The sequence below is a fragment of the Delphinus delphis genome, chromosome 14, assembly GCF_949987515.2.
Source record: "Delphinus delphis chromosome 14, mDelDel1.2, whole genome shotgun sequence".
Taxonomy (NCBI): Eukaryota; Metazoa; Chordata; class Mammalia; order Artiodactyla; family Delphinidae; genus Delphinus; species Delphinus delphis.
Genome location: NC_082696.1, coordinates 31,458,184 through 31,485,099, shown reverse-complemented (window position 1 = coordinate 31,485,099; position 26,916 = coordinate 31,458,184). Strand labels below are relative to the sequence as shown.

The 26,916-nt window shown below is 39.8% G+C and overlaps 1 protein-coding gene across 11 annotated transcripts in view; it reads right to left on the bottom strand.

Annotated features, from left to right (window-relative positions):
• EPB41L2 (erythrocyte membrane protein band 4.1 like 2) overlaps positions 1-26,916 on the bottom strand; it is a 214,652-nt gene that overhangs the window by 13,313 nt on the left and 174,423 nt on the right. For 6 of the 11 annotated variants that reach the window (XM_060029959.1, XM_060029961.1, XM_060029958.1 and 3 more), the window contains 8 exons: positions 25,106-25,141; positions 24,792-24,854; positions 22,719-22,865; positions 14,516-15,079; positions 12,485-12,607; positions 10,597-10,695; positions 8,795-8,875; positions 2,141-2,246 (listed from right to left, as the gene is read on the bottom strand). In XM_060029959.1, the coding sequence (XP_059885942.1) occupies positions 2,142-2,246; positions 8,795-8,875; positions 10,597-10,695; positions 12,485-12,607; positions 14,516-15,079; positions 22,719-22,865; positions 24,792-24,854; positions 25,106-25,141 (1,218 nt within the window). In that variant the 3' untranslated portion in view covers position 2,141. Of the gene's footprint in view, positions 1-2,140; positions 2,247-8,794; positions 8,876-10,596; positions 10,696-12,484; positions 12,608-14,515; positions 15,080-15,286; positions 15,341-17,548; positions 17,717-21,271; positions 21,374-22,718; positions 22,866-24,791; positions 24,855-25,105; positions 25,142-26,916 lie in introns of all 11 variants that reach the window. The other 5 variants (XM_060029969.1, XM_060029965.1, XM_060029966.1 and 2 more) reach the window with 5 other exon arrangements.

The following is a 26,916-nucleotide window of genomic DNA, read 5'->3' as shown; positions in this document are numbered from 1 at the left end:
AACAACTTCTGGGGAAAAAAATTACACAATTTTATTGAAAGACATTAAAGAAGATCTATATAAATGGAAAGATGTTAATATTTGTGGAAAAGAAGACAATATCATAAAGACGTAATTCTCAGTATACTGAGCTACAGAGCAGATGCAATTCCAATCAAAATACCACAGGATATCTTAGAACCTAACACTCTGATTCTGAAATTTATATGTAACAGAAGGAGCCCAGAACAGCCAAGACATTCTTGAAGAGAAAGAACTGGGAAGTGTTGTGCTCCTAGATACCAATTCTCATTTTAAAGCTATATGGCACTGGGGCAGGGACAGACACACAGACTGATAGAAATGAATGTGCTCAGAGACACACCCACGCACTTGATATCTGACCCGCAGACTAGACGGGGCAAGGACGGGCTCTTCAGTAAACAGGGCTGGAACTTATACGGGAAACAAACAAATCACTGTTTCTAATCACACAGAAAAAATTTCTGATAGATTAAGGATTGATCCATGAAAGGCAACATTAAAATTTCCAGATTGAAAATACCTTTAACACCTCAGGATATGGAAAAAGCATAAGCCATAAAGAAATGCTTGATAACTCAATTATATTTACATATTAAATACTACATTCAATATATTAATATACTGCCCTATATTGATAATAAAAGACAAACCACAAACAAAGATATCTGAACACATAAAACTGACAAAGGATTAGTATCCAGAATCTATCAAGAATCTGTATGACCAAGAAATTTATATGGCAGTAAGTTACATGTCGTATGTCTTAGGTTGTACGCCATTTCATATCTGTCAGATTGGCAAACGTTAGTAAGTCAGAGGGGAGGCTGTGCACTGGTAGGACCCCTCACGCCCTACGACGGGAGAGCGCTTAGTCTTGCCACAAGGAGGAAGACGGGTTATGTGACCAGTCCCTCCAGTGGGGATCTATCTATCAACTGACCAATGTACGGATCATTTTAAAAACAAGAATGCAATATTAAGTATATGTGCTGTGTGATAAAACCTGCTTTTTAAAACCCTAATACGTACATGATCAGGAACACTTACTCAGTGTTTAAGAACCCTTCAACGCAACTTTTAAAGGCTATATGTACTTCGCCATCCCATGGAAGCAGCATAATGTATAACCACTCCCTACTGCTGGCCATTTAGATTGTTTCAAATTTCTTGCTAGTATATATAAACATGTGATACTCTTGTAGGTAAATCTTTGTATCCGTCTCTGATTATTTAAGATAAATTTCTCACAGTGGTTTAAACGGTAAGCACGTCTGACGTGGGTTTTTGCCAAGTTGCCCTCCAGGAAATACTACTAATTGATACAGCAGCATAAGTATATTCCCCGCTCCCCCACATCCCCGACCCTGGCTAAAAACATACACTTTGCCAGATTCAGCAGTGAATTTTTCATTTGTACTGATGTAAACAATACTGAGGCGGAATACTTTTTGCTCATTATTCACTTAGTTTCTACGTGGTTTACTTGCTTAATCCTCTACTCAGTTTTCTACTTAAGTGTTTACATTTTCTGATGACACATAAGAGCTTCTTAATATAATATATTCAGGATATTAATCCTGTCTCTGCCAGGTACGTTGAACTTTATCACTTACCTTTTACTTTTGTTTTTGTTGGTTTGGCTCAAATTTTTACCTCTTTATACAGTCAAAGCAATCTTTGCCTTTATGGTTCCTTCTCTGATACAGAGTTCTTAATGTCTCCATTTAAAAGATTAACTCATCTCCCCTTTGGGCCCCTACGACAAAAATCCCTCATCTAAATGAAAGCAATAGCACCTTCCTAACAGGCTCTTTGTGAACACTGAGATAACTTATATTAATGCTCTTTACAAATAGTAAAGTAACATATAAATGTTGATTATTAGCGGCTCTCAATACATGGCAGTTATTAACACCACACGATGCCCGTGGGTCCACAGAGTTTATAATTAACTATATACAGGTCACCCGAGCAGATGTACTTGGAGATGAAAAAGTCTGAAAGATCAGATGAACTGTAGGAGACAGGCACCATGATGCAGACGTGCCTTTCACATCGCTCGGCAGGTTCAGGAATACAGAAGTCATGAGAAAGGCCCCGATGACGAGGCTCTTACCTTACTCTTCCCCCTCGTCCAGCTCAGTTTCTTTGTGCACCACAACCCTCGTGACCGACATGTCGGGGTGCTGCTCCCTGGCTTCCCTGATGGCCTGGGCCAGCGCCTGTGGGGTCAGGAGAGAGCACTGTGAGTAGAGGAAGAGGCTGTTTCTTGGGATGGCTGTACACGAGCATAGCCATCACCTGGGATCCATCCCTCCTCCTGCCAAGACAGTTTCACTGCTTTATTTGAGGAAGCAGGAGATTTGAAATGGGCTCCTTTTTCTAAAAGAGAATGCATCTCATTTCCCCAGGTTTCCCATTTCTCCAGTCCACTGCCAAATAATGATACATGTAGGAGAAACACGCTGGCTCTGAATCCCACTCAGCCTGGCACGCACTGTGAGACGTGGAGAAAACAGATCTTCTCTGACCTTAGGACTCTCATCTGCAACCTGAGACTTATGCTAAGATTATAAAGATAATGTTAAGGTTCGATGTATGGACTGAAGGAATGATGTAAAGCCTCCAGGGTGGTTTATGCTCTCCACACTCGAGTGATACTTGAAATTACCCAGTTGCCTCAAAACTCATGGTGCAAGAAATCTCTGGCATTCCTATACACTAATGATGAAAAATCTGAACGAGAAATTAAGGAAACACTCCCATTTACCACTGCAACAAAAAGAATAAAATACCTAGGAATAAACCTACCTAAGGAGACAAAAGACCTGTATGCAGAAAACTATAAGACACTCATGAAAGAAATTAAAGATGATACAAACAGATGGAGAGATATACCATGTTCTTGGATTGGAAGAATCCACATTGTGAAAATGACTACACTACCCAAAGCAATCTACAGATTCAATGCAATCCCTATCAAACTACCAATGGCATTTTTCACAGAACTAGAACAAAAATTTTCACAATTTGTATGGAAACACAAAGACCCCGAATAGCCAAAGCAATCTTGAGAAAGAAAAACGGAGCTGGAGGAATCAGGCTCCCAGACTTCAGACTACACTACAAAGCTACAGTAATCAAGACAGTATGGTACTGGCACAAAAACAGAAAGATAGATCAATGGAACAGGATAGAAAGCCCAGAGATAAACCGACGCACATATGGTCACCTGATTTTTGGTAAAGGAGGCAAGAATATACAATGGAGAAAAGACAGCCTCTTCAATAAGTGGTGCTGGGAAAACTGGAGAGCTACATGTAAAAGAATAAAATTAGAACACTCCCTAACACCATACACAAAAATAAACTCAAAATGGATTAGAGACCTAAATGTAAGGCCAGACACTACCAAACTCTTCGAGGAAAATATAGGCAGAACACTCTATGACATAAATCACAGCAAGATCCTTTTTTGACCCACCTCCTAGAGAAATGGAAATAAAAACAAAAATAAACAAATGGGACCTAATAAAACTAAAAAGCTTTTGCACAGCAAAGGAAACCATAAACAAGATGAAAAGAAAACCCTCAGAATGGGAGAAAATATTTGCAGACGAAGCAACTGATAAAGGATTTATCTCCAAAATTTACAAGCAGCTCATGCAGCTCAATATCAACAAAACAAACAACCCAATCCAAAACTGGGCAGAAGACCTAAACAGACATCTCTCCAAAGAAGATATACAGATTGCTAACAAACACATGAAAGAATGCTCAACATCATTAATCATTAGAGAATGCAAATCAAAACTACAATGATATAATGAGGTATCACCTCACACCAGTCAGAATGGCCATCATCAAAAAATCTACAAACAATAAATGCTGGAGAGGGTGCGGAGAAAAGGGAACCCTCTTGCACTGTTGATGGGAATGTAAATTGATACAGCCACTATGGAGAACAGTATGGAATTTCCTTATAACACTAAAAATAGAACTACCACACGACCAGCAATTCCACTACTGGGCATATACCCTGAGAAAACCGTAATTCAAAAAGAGTCTATGTACCACAATGTTCATTGCAGCTCTATTTACAACAGCCAGGACATGGAAGCAACCTAAGTGTCCATCCACAGATGAATGGATAAAGAAGATGTGGCACATATATACAATGGAATATTACTCAGCCATGAAAAGAAACGAAATTGAGTTATTTGTAGTGAGGTGTATGGACCTAGAGTCTGTCATCCAGAGTGAAGCAAGTCAGAAAGAGAAAAACAAATACCGTATGCTAACACATATATATATATGGAATCTAAAAAACAAAAAGAAAAAAAATGGTCATGAAGAACCTAGGGGCAGGACAGGAATAAAGATGCAGACCTACTAGAGAATGGACTTGAGGACACAGGGAGGGGAAGGGTAAGCTGGGACGAAGTGAGAGAGTGGCATGGACATATATACATTACCAAATGTAAAATCGATAGCTAGTGGGAAGCAGCCGCATAGCACAGGGAGATCAGCTCGGTGCTTTGTGACCACCTAGAGGGGTGGAATAGGATGGGTGGGAGGGAGACGCAAGAGGGAAAAGATATGGGGATATATGTATAGCTGATTCACTTTGTTATAAAGCAGAAACTAACACACCACTGTAAAGCAATTATACTCCAATAAAGATGTTAAAAAATATAAAATTAAAATAAATAAAATTTAAAAAAAAAAACTCACAGTGCAGGACCAGGCTCTGCTCATCTTTGCCCTCTTAGGCTCTCAGTAATTGTTTGAGGGATGTTGCAGGAAAAATATCTATTGGCTTCTAGGACACAGAACAATTAAAACCACAAGCAACAATGACGACAAACAATCAGTAAAGCTAAAGAAAAGAGAGAGACTAATCTTTTAGATAATAAAATACAGCTCCCTATTTTACAGGTGGAAACAGTGAAGGCAAAAAGGTTAATGGGTCTTCCTCAGGACCATCCTGCCAGGGGGCTACAGGGCAGGAGAGGGCTGCCCCTCCACTGATTCATGGGCGTTTTCCTGGATGAGGCTGTGAGAAAGCAGACAAGATTTCTCTTGAGTTTGATCAGAAAGTAAACTGTATACAAGGATTATGGCAAAGTGGAAAGATCCTGTTTTTCAGAGGGAAAGATGTTTAAAGAGGTCTCGGGGGAAAAAGTAAAAGAAAACCACACGGAACAACACTCAAAATCTAGGAAAGAACCTGAAAACAAAAAAGAAATCCTACTAGGAGAGAGATTGCTGTATCTCATAAGGAAAACATACATTTGAAAAAAGCAGCACAATTTTCCTGCTGCGTTGTCACCTGCCTTTGGGGACAACTGCATTTATTGTTTGCAATATCATTTCTGTCAGCTGGAAGGTTACTGAGCAAAGCCCTGAGCCGCATTCCACAAAGAAAGATAAAACTACCCCCCAGAATTATTTTTACGCCAAAGACTTTTCACTCAGAAGCTTGGAAGACACTTGAGGGTGCTGAAATTTCCACTGGGGAACAAACTCTGGCAACCTACCTGTGTTGGGACAAGAGAGGATCAGACAGGGGACCAGGCTTCCACTTAAGCATCAGCACAACTGCTTGCCACGTGGGGAGAGCAGGCAGCCCAGTGGGCAGGAGCAGAGTGGGGACCTCGTCTCAGAGCAGGACAGCAAGTGCTGCCGTGTACTAACTGCAGTGTGAGTGGGGAAGGCGACCAAGTACATCAGGGAGGCTCTAAGTCTGCGTTCAGAGGCAAGAGGGAGATTGGAACAATCAACACGGTCTAGTCCCTGCTGGTTTCTGGAATCCAATTTGAGAAAGGACAGCTCTGATGGGAGCCAACGTGGCTACAGAACAACTTCTCAGCTACTTTGAATTTATGTTCATTACAAAGACCTGCCTACATTAAACCCTGCACCTGTCAAAGAGGAAACATACATGATACCCAAGGGAAGGTAGCAGGCGTGAAACATGCTTTAATTAGCAGAAAAGTAGGGAAAATGGAAAACTGCTATTATCATCTTCAAACATATTTGAAGTCAGTTTGCCCTTAGTTCCTTTCCTTCCATAATATCGGTACACGTAATTAAATACCGTAAAATGTTAATTCACTGCGGGAACAGTAAAGACTGTGAGAAAACTATCACATCGCACGGCCAAATTGAGAAGTTATTTTATTAGAAAGAAATACACTTTTCCATGTTGTTTATGCCTCCCGGGTACGGAGCTGAGAGCCACAACTAGCACCGGGTGTAGAACCTGCAAAGCCTCTTTCATTTGCCAGCACAAAAGAGATTCCTTCTTTTCCTATCCTGCTCAGATGAAGGGTTTCCTTCCACTATTAAAATTCTTTTAATGTAGGCAAGGAACTGAAAAGGTGTCAATGACATTAAAGTCACTGCATGATCAACATCAGTTTGTGGCAGGGAACTAATTTCCCTCCTTTACTTTTAAATAGCTCCACCATCTCATTTACAGGCTTTAAGGGGAAAGCGAACTCATCATGAGCTCCTGGTGACAAGCATACCAGAAGCCACAATTACATTTACTCAAAAACGTTTATGACATCTTATAAATAAACATGAAAAAGGTAAATATCTGTTCTCTTCATTTGGATATCTGGCCTCAGTTTTGGGTTTTTTGTTTTTTTTTTTTAATCATAGTTGATTTACAATGTTGTGTTAGTTTCAGGTGTACAGCAAAGTGATTCAGTTATACATATACATATTCTTTTTCAGATTCTTTACCCTTATAGGTTATTACAAGATATTGACTATAGTTCCCTGTGCTATACAGTAGGTCCTTGTTGTTTATCTATTTTATACATAGCGGTGTGTGCACTTGTTAATCCCAAACTCCCAATTTATCCCTCCCCCCGCCCCCTCGCCCCACTTCAGTTTTAAAATGGGCTGAAGGTGTGCGTCCTCACAGCAACAGCTAAAGCTGCAGCGTCATGATTTTCTTCTAATGGGAGAGTTAGGAATTTTGTTATTTTGTGTTATTTTGGAACTTACGTTTCAGACTGTGTTTTTAATATCTGCTGTTCAGAAGCATTACTATCTAGATTCGAGTTTTCAGGAAAAACGGGACCAAAGAATGCACATAAAATAAAACCTGCAAGTAACCCCTCAAGGGAAAAAGTGGCATTTGAAACCCTAAAAGGGCCTTGTTTGGTGGAGACAGAGGGCAGACGAAACAAAGGCTGGGAGAGGACCCCGATTTTCACCTTCCATCAGGCCAAAGTATGTGGGTTCCTGCCCAGCACATTGTAAAAATTCAATAAATGCTGAGCGAAGAGTCCCAGAGGGAAAAAGAGTAAGAATACGTATGGTTTGCTCCAACTTAAGGTCAGAGCAACTCAAAACTGTCCCAGTGAAGAGAAGTAGAATAAATCCTCTGCATAGGAAACCAGACGCTTGGTTTCCACACAGGTAATTCATTTTCTAGTGGTGAACAGACACATGTATAGTCATCTACTAGGAAGCTCTATTACTAAGTCAAAATTCAGAGTCAGGGCAAACTTTTAACCTATAATAACTGTCAAGGAATTTTTAAAAATACATTATGAGGGCTTCCCTGGTGGCACAGTGGTTGACAGTCCGCCTGCCGATGCAGGGACATGGGTTCGTGCCCCGGTCCGGGAGGATCCCACATGCCGCGGAGTGGCTGGGCCCGTGAGCCATGGCCGCTGAGCCTGCGCGTCCAGAGCCTGTGCTCCACAACGGGAGAGGCCACAACAGTGAGGGGCCCGCGTACCGCAAAAAAAAAAAAAAAAAAAAAAAAAAAAAAAAATTATGAAATATGTAAGTAAAATTCTATATACAGGAGTTTTAAAAAACAGTAATTTTCTTTTTAGGCATGTAAGAAAATCTATTCCTGTTTGGCCTTTCTTACAGCAAGTCTTTCTTAAACGAGAAATTTTGTTCTCTAAAATTTCTGTGTTCAAAGCTGGGTGACTATCATTTGTTCCTACTCCCCAGCTGAGGACAACTGAACATTTGGTCAACTGAACATTTCCATTTCTTCAAATTATTGTAAAAGGAAAAGAGCTTGGTCTCCTTTAGAGCTGAGTTAAAATCACTCAGAAAATAACAGAACAAAAAATTCTCATCATCACTTGGGACTGCAGTCTAAAATTAAAGCTACTCTCCAAGTCTCCAGCGGTTCCATTCGTCACCTGTTCAGCTTAACAGTAGAATGGAAGTACAATTCTTTAAAAAATCTTTTCTGAATACATATAAATTTTCACTTTGTAAGAGACCTTATACTACCTTTTCCTATCCTTCAATAATAACTAGGAGAAAACATCTAGAAGTGAATAGCCCAACTTTTCTAATGCTATAAAAAAATACCTGATAAGTTCCTGAAAGCAGGCATAAGTCAAACTTAGTGGCTTTCCTTATTTTTTTGGAAGCCAGTGTCGTTTAACTGCCATTTATTCGTCAGTAACTGATGACTTGCCTTTAAACCAGGCCCACGTGAATGCCTGACGGTTGCCAAAAATCCTCTTGATTATTGTGAGCCAAAGGTGCGTGTAAAGCTAGTGTGAAATGAAAAACCACCCACATTTTGTGCTAATTCAGTGCTAGGAAGGCTGAAAGGACAGGCTGTGTCTAGACTGTGAAGGGTCTTTATGCCAAGCTTAGGTGCATTCATCTCGGAAGGAGGTACTGAGAGAAGCGGTTTGACACAGGGACATGACACGATGACAGAAACTTAGAAAATAAACGCGGCCAGTTTCAGAACCAGAAGCTCAAGTCTTTACCTGGTCGTGATCAATATCTGCATCTCCCGTGATCACGATGCGCTTTTCAATTCTTGTTTCAGATATTCCACCTTTTACAGTCTAAAGGTCATAAAGAAACAGAAGGGGGGGAGGATTAGCAATCACTAAAACATGTTTACACATAATCAGAGAAAACAGAGATGGCGCACACCCAGACCTTCCGATCATCCTTAAGCAATTCACACTGGGTGGGGAAGACTGATGTTCTAGAAATTTCTTTATTTTTAAGCTCCATAGAGAATCCTATCGTTCAAAGTGTAGCATCATCGGTAAGCACTCCTAAACTGAAAGCAACCTTAAAAACTATCTTATCAAGATTCAGGTGAGATTAAGATGCAACAGATGCCATTTAATCCAAACAACTCCACTGGAACATTCCGTTACAGTTTCCTGAGTTTCTTCACTTCCAATTGGCCAATTTTTGAAAAGAAGCGAGCAAAGGAGAAGTAGTTGTTTGTTTTATGTAGAGTTTATAAGGAATGCTAATAATTTAGGCATCTAGTTTAGGTTTGGGAAATTGACTGGCATCATACAGATCCATTTGGTGATTTTCTTCATTTGGTTTAGTGCAATAATAAAAAAAAAAAGAAGACTTGGACTTGGTTTAAGATAGGTAAGATGTGTGAGGGCGATATAAAGATTTTCATCCAGTGTTTGATTTGATTCTGCACGTGGCTGTGACATGGACACGGAATGTGGCTGAACAAAGGCTGTGAGGAGACCCGGGGGTAGGAGCTCCTGGGTGAACTGCCCACAGAGTTCCAGAGTTACTGGCTTGGAGCGAGGTGACAGAAGCCTGGGGCATGATAGAGGCTGAGAGATCATATGCCTGTGACACTCTAAACAATGAGCAAATACCACCCAGTCCTGAGAAAGTGCACACTCAACCTCTACAACACTGATAAATTTACACACGGTCACAGGTATCGCACTTCACCGTAAGAAACAAGGCTGATCACTAAGATCATTAGGTCTTAATAACTTGATATGCTTTAAAATGAACACCAATACCATCTTGCACTTATGGGACATTTTTTAATTCACAAAATTTTTTTTGTTGTTGAAGTGTGGCGTGAGGAGGGCACAAGGGATACATTTGAGACCTTCAAGCACTAACCAAACGTGAGAAGCAGAAGCAAAAAGGAACGACTGGAAAATAATGCTGGATTAGAAAGGTGATGACCATGTCACGCACTGGAATCACGTGGAGGGCTTCCTAAACACTCCTGGGGTTTCAGAAGATCCAGAGTGGGGTCACAGTATTCACACTGCTAACAAGTCCCTGGGTGAGACTGCCGCTGACAGTGCAGAGACCACACTTTGAGGATCGCTGGTCATCAGGTGTTAAACATTTAGAGAGTGATCTGGAGAAATGCTCCAAATCGACACACTAGTATCTTAAATCAATGGGGGAAATGTATATGATTTGAACAACTCGGTGAAAATTTTCAACGGCAGTCTTCACTTCCTTGCTTCAGTCAGGAGAGCTGACTTGTACTTACCAAAGCTAGGCTTCCAATTTTATTAGGTTCCCTCTGCTCCTACAGCTGTCTTAAGTATAGCTATTTAGAACATATTTTTACCCCCTTGTACTTTACAAATTTGCAATTTGGATTTGGTTTAAATACAAATGTCAGTGGAGCCCAGTTTCTTGCACACTTTAAATCTAGGCATTTTTATTCCACTGGCACTGTGCGTAATAATTGGAAGTGTGAATAGGAACAAAGAAACCATTCAGAAAAGATTTTGTTGGCAGTGTACATTCCCCTGGATTGCTTTACCTTGGTGATGTGTGTGGTTGTCGTCGTCGACACGGACTCGGATGTGACGGTCTGTGCAGTCAGTAATGTGCCCGAGTCACCACCAGCCCCGCCATCAATCTTTGAAGAGTTGGGGGGAATACACAAAGCAAAGCTTAACTTCCGTTACGTTGTCAGAGAAGACCCCTCCCCATCGAACATGCAGCTTTTAAGACCTAAGGAGGCGGCAGAAGACGCTAGCTGCCTATCCTCTGCATGTCTGTAGTGGTGATTTACTGATCAGAGACTGGCTGGCATTTATAAACAGAGTAAAGTCAAGGGCTAAATGCACATGGAGAAGCCAACCCTGGGCAGAGAGAGAAAAAACAAAGAATGCACGTAGAAGGTGGGACTGAGATCTACAGGGGAGTCGTGAGAAAATCTGGCTGAGGGCCATTTACAGAAGCTAGAAGAAGAAAGCAGAGAACCAAGCAGAGAAGTTTCCACAGTGACCAGAAGTGCTGAGTTTGTTGTTTTTTTAAGCACAGGTGGGTAAAAATAAACGTTTTCTCAGATTACTAAGCAACAGAACCTGACCAGGATAGACTAAGCTTAAGCGATTTGGTTAATTGCTTATCTCTAGATTTTTTTTTAATGACATGGTTCCCGTAATAGTTTGTGCGTATACACGGCTACATGTATTTCAATACGTATGCACACGTGTGCGCACATGTGCACGCACTCTCTATATAAGTGTGTATATATATAGCTTATATATAAATCTTATACGATGTCTATATAGGGTTTAACTTCTTTACTTTGATACTAGAAAGTTCTAGAGTTTACCAAGGGAAATAATGAAGCACATTAATAGGCTAGGAGTTTATGCTAAGATCGTCAAACACATTTACCTCCAGTTTCCTGACACTGACAGGAAATAACTGGAAAGTGCAGAGTCTTTCTTACTGTAAGTTAGGAGGAGATCTCTCGAACTTGGGTCACGCATCTCTACTTCTTTACAAGGGCACTTACCACAACAGAAACACGTGAGTACACGCTCTCCTACCACACCTGTTCATAAGAAACCTATTTGTGCTTATGCGGGATCTACGCACATTTACGGAGAGCATATCTAAAATGATTTTAAGGAATGTTTCACGCATAAACGCATTACACCTTTAAAAAATATTTCGAGAGGACAGTAATCTGCCATCCTCCACCACGGTACAATCCTACTAGAACACTAAATTTCTCAGTTGAGAAAAGAGTTGTCCCAGTTTCTAAACGGTTCCATTTCGAAATGATGACTACTTTCCCCTTTTTTGTTACCCTTAAGGTTAAATATCATATTTCAAATCTTTACAGAATCAATGTGTGAATACCTAAAATCAAACACACGAATCTGATCATTATTTAGACGCACAGTATCATATTTACATAAGAATGGCGACATATGTTTTTCAGAAAATAATCCCACATGAGGAGAAGCACAGGTGTGTGTGCATTATGTGTGTACCTGTAAACAAGAGTGAGTTGAATGGCTCTGTCTTTGTGGAGTTGGAGGAGGGGATAAAAGCCTAAATTAAATCCTACGAATCCATAAATTAAATCAGATCCAACAAACTTTGTAAGATGATCTGTTTCCCAAGTGTACATAAACACTCCTGGATACATCAAGCCAGAGATGGCTCAAAAGAATAATAAGAACAACATTGGTACTGCCTGTCCTAAAAAATCACATGTATGCTTCCCCCCCATAATCAATGGGTCACCAATTTTATTGTAGCAAGTTACGTTGCTGAAGTAGTTATAAAATGGAGATATAAAAAGCTACGTCAAAGTCAGAAACATAAACTAGGAGAAGACAGAACAAAAACAGAAAGACTAAGTAAAAAAGAACTCAAACAGTCCAAGTCTAGAGACTTTGTACCTGTGGAGACTCATATGTGATGGTTTTGGTCTCAGTTTGGACAATAGGGACTTCCTTGGTGGAGATTTCTGTCCTTTGTGAGGCATCAGAAATTGTTACCATCTCTGTTTTTACCACTGGTGGCTGAAGTGAAAAGGAAGGGAAACATAAATTCTAGAGGTAATAAAATAAAAGTGCTTAATGGAGGCTTCAAAAATAACTGTAAGAAATATATCCAAACACACACTCATGAACAAAAGAAAAGAATAAAAGGAAATCATCTAGAACAAAAGAAAAACACTTTCCCTCAAATATCATATATATGTGTATAGATATATATGAAGAATAAGCTAGCATAATGGCTCCCTAAATCGTGGCGGGCTTCAGATTATGATGGTCCCAAATTACTTACGTGTCAAGCCTGGCGTACAGTGGTATGGAAACTTTAGCTTTAAGCAAGTAATGATAAAATTGAAAACAAAACAAAACAGAATGAGCGATGGGAAGTGACCTGCCTCAATTTTTATTACAGTTTAAAGAAGCATATAGTTTGTGTGAAGGCTGTAAGGTTTGCGTGTGTGCCTTTAATTGGCACACTTGGTCAGCAGGCTAAGATTTCCTCTTTTCCCAAAAGCCTTTTCTGCCCTACTGACAAGGAGATCCCATTTTCAGAAAGAATACCTTCAAGCAGGATTGTTTTCAGTTATACCTGTCTAAATCTTGCAGTGTTTCTTCTGTATTACGTAAGTTAAAACGTTATATACCTGTAGAGTCACTCCACCATTGTTGCATTAATGCTCTGAACCATTCAAAACATTCAAGGAGATGCCTGTTAACATTGCCTGTTAACATTGCCTGTTAACAATGCCTGTTAACACTGCAGTCTGCTGAGCGTGTATCTTTAATACACCATCAGACTATACTACTACCAAAGCACTACAGTGCTTTCCTTGAGAGAAAATTCCCAAGTGTAATTATTTAAAGAGGAATAACCTGTATATTAAATGCAGAAAATAATAGTTCAAGGCATTCAAAGACTTTCAAAATGTCTTCTCTGAAGTGAAATCGGAAGTTTAAAAGTAACATAAATCCAGTTAATTATTTCAAGACAAAGTCACTTCAAGATTTTCTACCCCATGAAAGAGAGCAAATATGGATAATCCCTCTACTGTCGGCACTGAATTTTAATCAAGGAACACTCACATGGAAGTAAATCCTCCCTCAGCATAACTTTGACTCCCAAATCAGAGACGCTGCACCTAGTGACCAAGACTTAAGCTAAGAGGAGTATGGAAAGTTCTCTTTCTTGAAGAGAAAAAGGAAAAGACCCATACCCAATGGAGACGACTCACGAAACACATGATCAAACTTGCAAATAATCCAGAATTGATGAGAGGACAGAACGAGAAGAGAAGGGTATCCTGTTAGCTTCTCGCTGCCCAGGAGGAAAGCTACGTCTCCTGACCAGACCGTACAATCCCTGGCATCTGAAACCTGAAATGCCAGGGGTATTCAAGAAGTAATGTTTTCATCAGGCTAGATGCTGAATTCAGAGCATCGTGGTAATCGGAGCCCGCTGCCATTCTGAAAATCTTAAACTGGAGAGAGAGTGAGCCAGAAAGTCAAACCCAGTCGTGACACCAGCAACACACACACGCTGCCCGTTTTTCAACAATACATACACAATTTTCTAATGCACAAAAAGGCATTGAGTATGAGGAGACAGTGCAACTGAAGATAAACCATCAAAAACATCCAAAAACATGCAAAGAAAAACTTCAACGTGAAATGAGAAGGGAAAAAATGACACGGCTGCTGTCGGAAAGTTTATCGGGTGATCCAGTTGTGGTAAAGACGCCAGAAACCGTGACCCGAGAGGGCAGAAAATCGACAGAGCAGGGCCTTCCCCCTTCCTCCCGTGAGAGATCAAAATCAGAATCCTGTCGGAAAAGCTGAAGGAGACCTGGGAGGACAGGAGAAGAAGAGAGGCAGGTGTGGCTCCGCCTGAGAAACAGCTCTAGCGTTGAGCTCCCGCTTGGGTCTCCCATTTACCTCTGAACAACAGATAATCTGTGGCAAAACATCAATGTCAACGGGAGCCACGTCTCCGTTAACTTTCTGTTGCTCGTCCTCCGCTTCTTCGCTCACGTCTTGCTTAACAGCGCCTTCGTTTACACTCTTCTCGGCAGGGATCTGGGGGCCCGCTCCCTTTTCCTGGGTCACTGTTTCTACTGTGCCGACACTGGCACCTGCTTGCGTGACCGCGCTGGCTGCTGGCACCGGGTCCTGCCTCTCTACTACCTTGGCTGCTGGGCCGGGTGCCTCGTCCACCTCTTCTTCATACTCTCCCTGCTCCTCCCTGATGGCGCCCTCAGGCGCTCGGCGGTGGGGCCGGTACTCCCCCACGTCCTCCGCCTCCTCCTCGCTCTCGCTGCTGCTCTCAGAAGACAGGGGGGTGGGGTCTTTCTGCGTCCCCGGCTCCACCTTCCGCATCTCCCCAGGACCATGCCCAGGGGACGGCTCTTTACCGTTCATCTCTGCCGGGGTTACTCTTTCGTCTTTCCCAACCTCTGCCTGCTTCTTCTCCTCCACTATATTCAGAGTCTCAAGTGAACTCTGCACAGAAACAAAAATGGATGAGGGGGAAACAAAAATAGATGAATAAATCAAAACGACGGCAAGCAAAATTAACCGATGGCAGGTTCATGTCATGGAGGAAAGCAAAGATGATGATGATGATGGTGGACTGAAAGGGAAGCGGGTGAAAACGTGAGCGGGATTGGACACGTCGGGCAATGGTGTTAACATGGAAAAGGGGAGAACCTTAACAGCATCACTGGCTCCGGCGCAAGGCCCTTCCGACTCAGGAGCGCATTTCTGCGGAACAAAAAGCAACCGAGGACACAGAATCAATAAAGGTTTACCTCGACACCCACCAAAACAAACATCCGACACCGCAAAGACAGAACAGCAAGAATCAACAGCTACAAAAACCTTTGCCCGAGGTCACATGAAGGACAATCCAGACAAATGCAAGAAGCTTAGGGAAGGAAACAAAAACACAAAAACTGCTAGCATCGTCCCAAAGAGACGAAATGGTTTTATTATACTTCTATCTATAAGCTCCTTCTTGTTGAAAAGGTAGGGGGAAAAAATGGAATTATACCAGAGCTTACTCATTATTTTAAAGTTTAAATGTTAAGACTTTTAAAATCTATTCGACAGTTTGATTTTAATCAGACCAAAAAAAAATCCTGGCCTGAACCCCTAATTCCTAAATGAATATAGTATTAATACGAGGATGCCTTTGTTTTTTGCTGGCTTGTTTAAAAATCAGCTTTAATTGGCAAAATTATAATTGTCTCAGACAGTTATTAACATAAAAAGGTTGTCATTTCAGAAATGGTTATTAACATCCCAAACTGTGCGACAGATTAGCAAAAGGGATATTATAACATTAGGATGGATGTCAGTTATGGCTCCAAGTGTGTTCTCTTAGAATTTAGCTCCTCCATTTGAAAACTGAAATGGACCCAGTTTATCATTTGAGATGCACATTGCTAGCCTCTGCAGGCACCTACTTTGGGGGGACTAGACTTACTCCGGTTAAGTACAGGACCTAAGTGTTCAATTAATGCCTGAAGACGAAATACATCAGTAAATAACTTCCTGTGCTATAGTATTGATAATCAGGGTAGAAACTTTCTCACAAAGGAGTCTGTTTTTAAAGATTAAAATTTTCCTTATTTTTTTTAAAAGGCTACTTTACATAAAGCCTAGCCAACTTTTTGACATTCGGGTAGCACTAATGCCTTGTGCTCTAACTTTAAAAATTCAGCTAGAGATAGTAGCCCTACTTATTCAAGAAAGTATCTCGATGCTGAATGAAGAGCACTGCACCCCTGAACCCTCTGGGCAGAAACAGGCCTTGCTGTGAAGTTGCCAAGACACTAACTGGGCTGGAGCTGTTTCCTATAACGGATAACACGACCTCATGTTTATGTGCTCCAGCAACATGGACAACCACGAGCAAAAGGTCCTGAAAGGGCACCTATCAACATATACTCACACACTGTGTTTGATCTGCCCTGTTATTCTTTTTTTTTTTTTTTTTTTGTGGTATGCGGGCCTCTCACTGCTGTGGCCTCTCCCACTGCGGAGCACAGGCTCCAGACGCGCAGGCTTAGCGGCCATGGCTCACGGGCCAGCTGCTCCGCGACATGTGAGATCTTCCCGGACCGGGGCACGAACCTGTGTCCCCTGCATCGGCAGGCGGACTCTCAACCATTGTGCCACCAGGGAAGCCCCATGATCTGCCCTGTTATTCTTAAAGGCATGGTAAGGGCATGTTTTCATTGCTCAAAATTAATACCATGTAAATCACGTTACTGACAGACCAAGAGAGCCATCCTTCCAAGTTTACTGAAAACCCAGAGGTTTCAGATGTTAAACTGAAAATCTCTAAATCTATTTTGGTAAATGGGTAACATTTAACTGTACCTACTTATAAACTTCTTTATAAATAAAGATATCCAGTGATCAGAACATTTCTAAAGGAGACATTTCATTATCATTATTTTTATTACTTAACCTCAAATGGCCAGATGGGTTCTGCCCAAGTTCAGGGAATCCCTTAGGGGTCATTCCAAAAAAATGAAAATAATTATTTCATTGAGTATGGCAAGCACTTCAAATTTTTCCATATAAGCAGGATTTTTAAAATAATAAACCATCAGAAGATGTTTAAAAGACATTTAGGCTTTGAAAACTTTTCTGCAAAAAATAATTAGCTTCTACTTGGTTGAAGGTTTCCCTCCACATAACAACTCAGACTCTGGGCCTTAGTGGTTTAAATGATTCTCTGAATTTAGGCAGATTGGGGTGGAGGGAAAGGAAGCAAGAGAAACATCCAATCAGTATCTTTTCCTCGAGTCCAAATTCTGTCATTATTTCTTGAATGTTTCTCCAAGGAAGAGTTAATTGCACCAGTGAAAGAACTGGAGGAAGGGGTTCCTTAATACTCAAAAAATAAAAATCACTCTTATACGTGGCTTTTAAAAACAGGGGAAACAAAGTAAAATGCACCTCAGGCAACTGTGAGAAGGGCGAGGAAGAAAGCTTTTCAGAAGGCGCACTGGAGTTCACAACAGTGCCCTCTGCTGTCCAAGTGGTGGCTGAGGTGAAGGAGGCTTTCACTCTATCAGAAAAGCCCTTTTCACTAAACAAAATTGATGTTATCTCCTCTTCTAGGCTCTAGAGAGGTCAGAAAAGGAAGAGCAAAGAGTTAACAATAAGTCAGAACAGACAGCAGTGACCTATTGAAAGGAAAGGTTACGCAAGAAAGAATCACAGAGCAGCATAAATTGAAAGAAAGGCAAGGATTCTGAAAGATTCTGCAGCAGGCGTCTGTGGCCACTGGCCTGAATGACAGCTTTCCACCCTGCTTGAGAATCGTTGATAGCTCTAACCTACAGAAACAAGCTAAAACTCTTTAGCGTCTCACTGAAACTTTATCACAAGCTGAGCACGACCAACCCACTCATCCGTCAAACGCTGCTCTGTATATTCTCAAGGGAGCTTCTCGGCGCAGGCCTTTCTGCATAGAACAGCCTCTTCGGTGGCCCCTGCACTTGCTACACTTATTTCTGTGTTAGAGCTTCGGTGTCCCTAACCCCTTGCCTCCAATGCCCTTCCCCAGGCACTCTGGGCCTTACCAATCTTGTCATCTCTCTGAGGTCCACTTAATATTCCACGTTTTGTGTATGGCCTTCACTAACCATTTCAGCTCCTACGACCTCTCCCCTGCCCCATACCACTCTGTCTGTATGGGAAGCACTTTGACGGTAACCCACTGAAATTCCCTCAGACATGCTAAATATGCCATGGAATGAAGAAACAGTATCTTTTTTTTTTTTTTTCAACAAGAAACAGGTAAAGAAAAAAAAAACTCTAAAACAGGAAGACAAACTCAGAGGGGGAAACTCTGAGCAATGTGAAAATCATCTATCCCTGAAAGGCTATTAAGGCGAATTTAATCTTCATATTTCTGGCCCTTAAATGACAGTCCTTAATCTGCCTGAGGGCACAACAGGTAAGCTGGGGACTATCCCAGGTACCTAGAATGCCAATGGTTAAGAGTCACCATGAAGCTCCCCCTCACGTCAGATGTGTGCCAGAATTACTTCCTAATAAAACCCACTGCTCAGAGATCTTAAAGATAGATAAATGAATGAATAAATGAATGGCATTCTGGGATGCCCCTTGGGACAGTGCACTAACTGGGGTGAAGGGAAGGTACGACCAGATGAGGAAGGCGAGGTGCGTAAGCACAGTACTCAGGAGAGAAAACCAGCTTCTGGACAATTTCACCTTAATTACAATCTCCAATAATTACATCATCCCTAGGGTCGGGTGGGTGGAGATGGTGTCCTAGCCGGTCAGAGATCACTGGAGAGTTGAAATAAGTGCCATGCATCTAATTATTCAATAAAATATCTCCAAAATTACCTTAAAAGTCCAGTGTATGTAATCTCTACTAGACTCAGGAGTTTCTATATAAAATATAAACTCATATTTTATACAAGTTCAAGTGTGTCATAATTCTCACAATACATAAGAGGATATACAATAGTTATTTGCCTATTAAAGACTAAATGATTTGGTTTCCAATTTTCTGCTCTACTCTCAAAATTATTCATAATGTACTGAAACCATTTTGAAAGTTTCATGTATTGATTTCTAAACAAGAAACTATTACTGTTTTTTTTAATCTATAAAACACATATTACAGACATTTGGAAAACTTGGTCAAATTATACTCTTATGCATAATTTTTTATTTTACATTTTTTTAAGGACTGCAATTTAAAGATAATCAGGACACCCTGAAAAATCAAGTAGCAAAATGAAGATGTAACAAAGACAGAAATTTAAAAGATATTCTGTTAAAAGTCAAAACACTCCAGCAGACTTAACTTTCAACTAATAGCAATGAGGTGTTATTTGGCGCAGGGCGGATACAGTGTAAGTGGTCAAAAAATGTTTGTTGGGTGAATGGATGACTGCAGTTACAACAGTCCATATGTGTGTTAAGTACGTACGTACGTATTTTCCTGCATGTGCTGGAGAGGAAAAGAATAAGAAAAAAGCAGTAACTTCAAGCGTAGATAAACTGTTTAGGAGCTTAACAGTGGATAAATTCCAGATTTAAATTTCACATAACATCATTTTAACGTTAACTTCTACAATAACGAATGGATGGTTTTCATTGTACATGGTTTATATTGTACACTCCCCTAAACGATGACATCCAGAAAAAATGATCATTTTAAACACTGTCACCAAAATCCCAAAGTTTCCTACTGCAAGGACATCACTTTAAATTGATCAAATGATGTCATCTGACTCGCTTCTAGGAGGACAGATTTTCAAAACTATGTAATATTTCAAAGCATATGATATTAAAGTCATCATTTTACACGCAAAGTCTGATTGGCTTTGGATTTCAAGCTAACCTTTAAAGTATATAAAGATGTCACTTGGTTTAGCTTTATGACGTTATGTTTCTCATTTGCAGTGTTCCAGAAATATTTCATCTCAACCAGATCTCAGATTCTCTTAGTACAAGGCTTCATCTTCCACTTAATCTGCCTCCCCCACCATCCCACTGTATGTTCTGATGAGTAATACTCTCTACCAACTAACAAAATCAGACTTGGTGGAAGGGAAACACTTCCTCCTTATTCCAATCTGTGCTCTCGTTCCCATCCCCTATAATCCATTCCTCAACCAGCACCAGAGGGGTCTCTGTCATACACGTGGGATTATAGCACTACTCAGCTTAAAGCTCTCCAATAGTTTCCCATCACTCCTATAATTAACTCCAAATTGTTAATACGTTCTTGAAGATCCTGCCAAGATCTGGAGTCTGACCTCTTTGACTTTTCTCAGACCTTGTCATTTGGTCTTTCAGTCCTTTAAATCAATTCCTGTCTTGGGGCTGCATCTGCTCTTCCTTACACATGGAAAAAACTTCACACGTCCACCTCCTTCTCATCACTAAGGCCTCAACTCAAATGCTATCTCTTCCCAAGCCTTCCCAATCACCTTCTAACTCGACAAGTATTTCATCTCCTTAATACTACTTAGCGCTCCAAATTTTCTAGTTACTAATTTGCACGTCTGCTATCTCCTCCACTAGACTCTAAGCATTCTAGTCCCAACAAACAATAAGCTGACCAGCTGGCTAAGCAAAATCACTAGAAATAGAATAACAATGTAAAAGCAACGGAAAGCTAACTTCCCTAGTGATGCCAGATATTTCATATACGCAGGAGCACAGAGAGATCCGAGGGGCTGCCTGCATACACCAAAATCTTTTAGCCCGTTGAAAATCTTAAAAAATAAAAATTCAAAAGGTTTCCAAATGCAATTAGAACGGTAACCTAAATCACACGTAATTCTTTACTCTAACACCACCACGGTGTGCGTTGTACAAACAGTGCATTTTCGTGTGAAATCATGGTTTCCCAACTGCCAGCCACATCCATCAAAATAAGGGGCCATTTATCACCTACATCGGTTGAGATGTCTGCATTTCAAATTGTGGATTTTCAAAGAAAGTACTTTTGCAATATGGTGCTTCTCATCTAATGATCCTATGTTTCTATTTTACTTTTTAAGCACTCAAAAGTTTATTTTAAAAAATTTAGGTTGATACACAAGGAAAAAGGAGTATCTTATGGCTGTGGACAGAAATAAAGGAAGAGGGGAAAAAGCAAGAGTAGATCCAAGGATGCAAGGTGAACACCTTGTCTGCCTCCTGGGCTTTCTCTTCAACTGTCCATGCGGCCGCCATCTGATGCTTCTCCGTCATGGATAAAATATCCTTGAAAAGATGGTCTCCTTTGCTCTATTGTTTTAAACAGTAGACATGATCAACAAATAAGACAAGTACAATTACATCTATAGCAACACAGACATAAAACGACTGTGTGGGTCAGCGGAACAAACCAGATGAAGCGGCACATAAAGAGAGGACACAATCCCAGCACGTCATCAGACACTGTTTCCCCAGAAAACACAACGCTCTAGAGTTGATTCTGAAATATGGACATTAGTATCTTCAGAAAAGCTGAAAATAAGAATTAAAGTTGTATACAACTTCAGAAGACCCTGCTATGGTGTTTTAAATCTTAATATTGTCAAAAGCTTTTTCAGTTTTTAGCAATCACTTTTGCTCATCTGCTTTAAAGAGCTGTTTTCCTTTCACTGTCACAAACTTAGAAATTTAAAGTAACCAACAGCTTTGCTTTTTAAGAAAAGGTGAATAAAAATAGCCTAAGAATATATAAATCAAACGCCTACAATTTGGTAACATTCAAGTCAGACTAGATAATGAATTTAAGAAGAGAGGGGTGAAAGGAAAAGAGGAAAGAGGAAATTGTAGGGTAACACCTGAACACACTTTTTAAAACTGCGTATTAAATAGAGTATGATCACTATCTCCCTCAGGTAAAATAAACGAGCCCATGAAGTTCTTGGTTGACAACAGGAGAGATGTTGGAGCATCAAAAAGAACAGATATAGATGAGAATGAAGAAATATTTGGAGAACATATTCTAAAGGCAATGCTTATAGTGGTGGCGGAGAGAAATAAACCATGGAAAGAAAAAGAATGAGTTTGGAGAGATGTTATGGATGAAAATGTTCTTAAAGTACTAATCTACATTTCATTACTAAGAAGTTTCAGTATTAAGTTGTATAATTAACATTTTACAAGTTTTCAACAGGGCTCATCAGTCTTTAAAGCTAAATTTAGCTCTTTATCTTCACAGTAATTACCTTAAACCATTCTAAATATGGTCTACATTCCTACATCCCTTTAATCACTAATTCTTTAATTATTAAACAAACTCTCTTATTTCAGAAGTCAATAATTAACTTACTAAATACAATATACATCAGTTTCTAGGTCGCCCTATGTAATAATTCATCACTACCAATTTACTTGAGTAAAATAGTGAAACTATTCTAAAGGTATTTCGAAACCCATACAACTTACCCAAGAACTACGTCAATAAGTATTACACATTATTAATAAATATTTAGTATTTTAAAAATTATTAGCAGTTACATTTTTTTTTAAAAAGGGAACATTTTGTAACGTCTTGAGAATCAACATAATAGATTAGCAACCTAAGTTTTACTGAACAGCTGGATTGAGACATACAGCCAACAAATAGCTAGTGACATACCCCTTGTGTCTGTAGGGACAGAGGTGTGATACGTCGTTTTTCCCATTCATTAGGGCGTGGTTCGGGTGTGGATTCCATAAAATTGCGCTTGAGTTCACTAATGCTAGCCTGGTGTTTCAGTATTTCTTCCTGGGCCTTATCCAGGTCCTAGCAATATGTAACGTAATAAAGGGGAAAAAAATCCAAAAGGAAAAAAACACAAAAAACAAAAAAAAACCCAATAGGATAAAAATAAAAAATGAAACCAAAAAATAAGACAAAGTAAACTTATGATTAAAAAAACATAGTAAAGCAAGAAAAATGCCAAGTCTCAAAAGCCATATCATCACCTAGGAATATGAGTTTGTCCAAATTTGAAAATAAAACCAATGTGCATTTTTTTTTTATGATTCCTGTCTTAAAGGGTTCTGACTTCTTCTCTGTTTAGAATTGTTTAAGAAATCAGTAGAAGGAGGCTATGGAACTAATACGCAACATGGCCAATAACCCTTCTTTCTAATAGTTGGATTTGAAATGCAGCCCATGACTTTGTTCCTGCAAATTTACCTTTCTGATTAGGGTTACTACTAGAGTTGCACTCTGTAATATAATGAAGCAAGTGAAAATAGAGAAAGGTGGACTCAGAGCCCATTTGACCTGACAGGAATCCAGTTCAGAATCATCCCAAAAAAGGGGGGTAGGGGGACCAACGGTTGGCTTTTTTCAGGAAATTCAGCAATGGTTTTTAATCCTTATGGAATAAACGGAACAGCTTCCAGAGGCTGCTTCTGTTTGGCCTTTCTCTAAAATAAATGAACGTCATATTGGTTTCACGTACTTGCCAAGCACAAAAGCCACCCACATACCAAACAGTCCTTACAAAAAGATGCGAGGAAAACTACCAGGTCAATTTTCACTGAAATAGGCCCTGACAAATGTCACTTGTGGGATTTTTTAGATTGGCCCTGAGAAATGATATTTGTGGAAATAAAAGGCAGTATTCAGAAAACAGTTTTAACTGAATTTTAAATGTTTTCTTATATTTCAAAAATCATGGGGCCACCTGTGGATTATAGCTTTCAATCCCACTACTCCCAGAGAAACAGGTCATGCATCTGATTAAATGAGATATTCCATATGCATGCACAAGCATAGTAGCTCATCTATGAGCTGCTATCGCCATTTGCAAAATCTCATGAAAATCTAAAAATCTTTGCATGGCATGGAAACATGACTGTGGCTTGAGATCGGCACATTTCTTGCACTTGTTCAAAGCAATGTTACGTATTACACTTCAGAGCATTTTAGTAAGTTATGCAAAAATACATTTCCAACAGTTATCAAAGCTGCTGAAAGCAACCGAACAGATTAGTCAAATTACTGAGGATTGCAGTTCTCCACTGAATACACACTGCCATGTACTACCCAAAAAGAAGGGGGAAAAAGAAACAAAAAACCGTTCTCGTGTGACACGGGGAATACAATACATTTTACATTCCTAATTGGGTGGCTAGGGTTTTTTTCCTCCTCTTTTCTTTCTTACTTTCTTTCATTTATTCTTTCTTTTTAATCAAAACAAACCCATTAATTAGCATACTCTCAAATGGAAGATTTTAAGTGGACCATATTCCTAATTGCATGGATTTTGGCACTCTCTCGCACCACCAAAAAAAAAAAATTGTGGACACAGGGCCAAATGACTTAATGCCAGATCGACGAATATTTGTTCTGGTGAACGTGCATTAAGGATGGGATCATGTTACTTCAGACTCTAAACCCTGGAGATAACCCATTAGGAGAAAATAGGTTTACTTGCAGAACTTCAAGATTAATGAATAAAAAGTTTATTCATTTGATTACACAGAATTTTTTTTTTTTCCCAGTTGTCACTTTGAGAACTTATAGTAGATATATTCCTACCTAAGCCACTTTAGAAGAACAAAGCTGGACTGGTAACATGCACTCCCAAGGTGAACTTCCCCCATGCATTTCGTGCACTGTGCTTGAAAGGTGCCAGCCAGCCTGTGCGTGACCCCCCGTTCACAGCAGCCTGGCAGCCATTAGGACAGAGTTGTTTTCTTAAATTATACAAACCTCCAACATTAAATTGCTATGTCTGACATAAATATTATCCCCTTCTACTCTCAAGGAATTTTTCTGTGAAATTAAATCACACACAGGGGGGGAAAAGGCAAATAAACATAAGTGTATCAATCAGCAAGCACCAGAAATGACTCAGAGTTGGATAGTCTAAGACATTAAAATAAAAGAGGAATAAAAATCTTAAGAACCTAAAGCCACAGCGAGCAAAACTCACAAATAAACCCTAAAAGTGCTCCACCCCCCGCACAAATGATAATGGCAGGCAGCAGCTACCAGGTATGTAACTTTGGGGGGGAAATATCCACCTCCTCCAGTTGTGTTTCCTCCTCTTCCGTCTTCGCCTGGAAGTCACCCAGCAAGCAGCCGGAGAGAAGGGGAGTATTAGTGGAAATGCTACCATCAGTGCAAAGAAGCTGTATTGAACTTAAATGGTGAACCAGCATTACCAACCTTTACTGTCTGGCCCTCAGAAGATGCAGACTATTAAGCCACTTTGGTCTTTCTTCACCTACAGTGTTGCACAAATGATGGAAATGGTCTTTTGCAAAGGTGGAATGGAGAATGGAAGCTTCACTCTTTCTCAGTCCCTAGATTATGCGCTGCTTTTTATTATGTTTTGACTCAGGAATGAAAACATGAGAGTGTAAAGATGGCATAATTCAATCTGTTCTAACTTGAAACATCTAAATCAACTAGTGGTGAGGGCAAAGTGTCATGATGTAAATTTTGGCTTTCACTTTCTATCAGGGACAAATGTTCACCCTATTATTTAGCTTCTTAACACAGATTTCTTTCCTTGGGAGGAAACTGGTTTATTTTGCTACTTTCATATAAAATGGTGGGTAGTTAAAAACACTCTTATATTTTATAGCCACTTTTCTTTCATAAAATTCTTTAAGCAAGAATACTTTTTCATAGTTGGACAGTTATCTAATGACCCAAAGAATTAATCTGTACATTTAAAACTAACATAAATACTGATGACTACTGACTCATGGAAGGAATAGCATAAAAGAAAAATATTGGTTCGGATACCAAAGGAAAAGAGTTTAACCTTTACATGTTCATTTATAGCAGGATTATACATATTCTTTTTCTCCTTTACTGTAATAGACAGTGTCAAATCCGAGAGTTCAAAAGTGCTTTTATTTTTCTTAAACTATTCAAGCATTTTTGAGAGGTAAGCAGGGAACTCAGAGTATCTTTTGATCAGCAGGGAAAAATTAGACACAGCCACTCAACAATTTGCTAGGAATCATCTTCCAATTCCTTGGTCAGAACTTAATTCTCGAAAATGTCGATCTGGCATTCTTCAGGTAACCTTCAGGAATCATGGATTCTCCCACTATGCCTAATTATCTTCACATTTTCCTTTAGATTTGCTCTAAATTTTGTGACTTATTTTACGTATTAATAGTAACCACAGGATATGGGACACTAAGTCCCCAGACCACATTTAGCAAAACAAATCAAATGGTACTACACATGTAAGCACTGCTTAGTACTGCAGAGGTAGCCCTATATTGGGGCAAAAATCCTCGGATCAAACCAGACACCTAACTTTAAATAAAAGAACACTAAGAGGTCCAGTCCAACCTTAGTGCTACAGAGTCCAAATTTTCAAAATACTATGGTTCATTTTTCATACATATTTGTTAAAGAAAAGATAACAGAATAGTATTTTCCTTACAGAATACATGACGGTGACTCTTATATGATTTTGAGTTAAAAAAAGAAAACAAACTATCTGAACTTCATCTGGGCTCCAAATGCTACAATAATAGGGAGACAAGGAGTTTCTGAGATTAGACCTATGCATGTCAGGAGTAAAGGTCACAGATGCATCCTCAAAAATGCAAGAACAAGCTTGGCTTTCTAACAGAGAAATAATAACACTAAGGAATTCTACTAATACATATCGATTACAGTTATGTCCAGTGCATCCTAAGTTCTATACCAAAATAAAGTTTCCATCCTAAAGGAATAGCATTAACATTTATCTGCAAAATGGACAGACCCAAAACAGATTATTAAGGGCAACTTAGGTCCCCCTCTCCTTGTTTTTATGGCCTAGTACGGTTCAGGTATTTATAAAATAATCCTACAACTTTGCTCT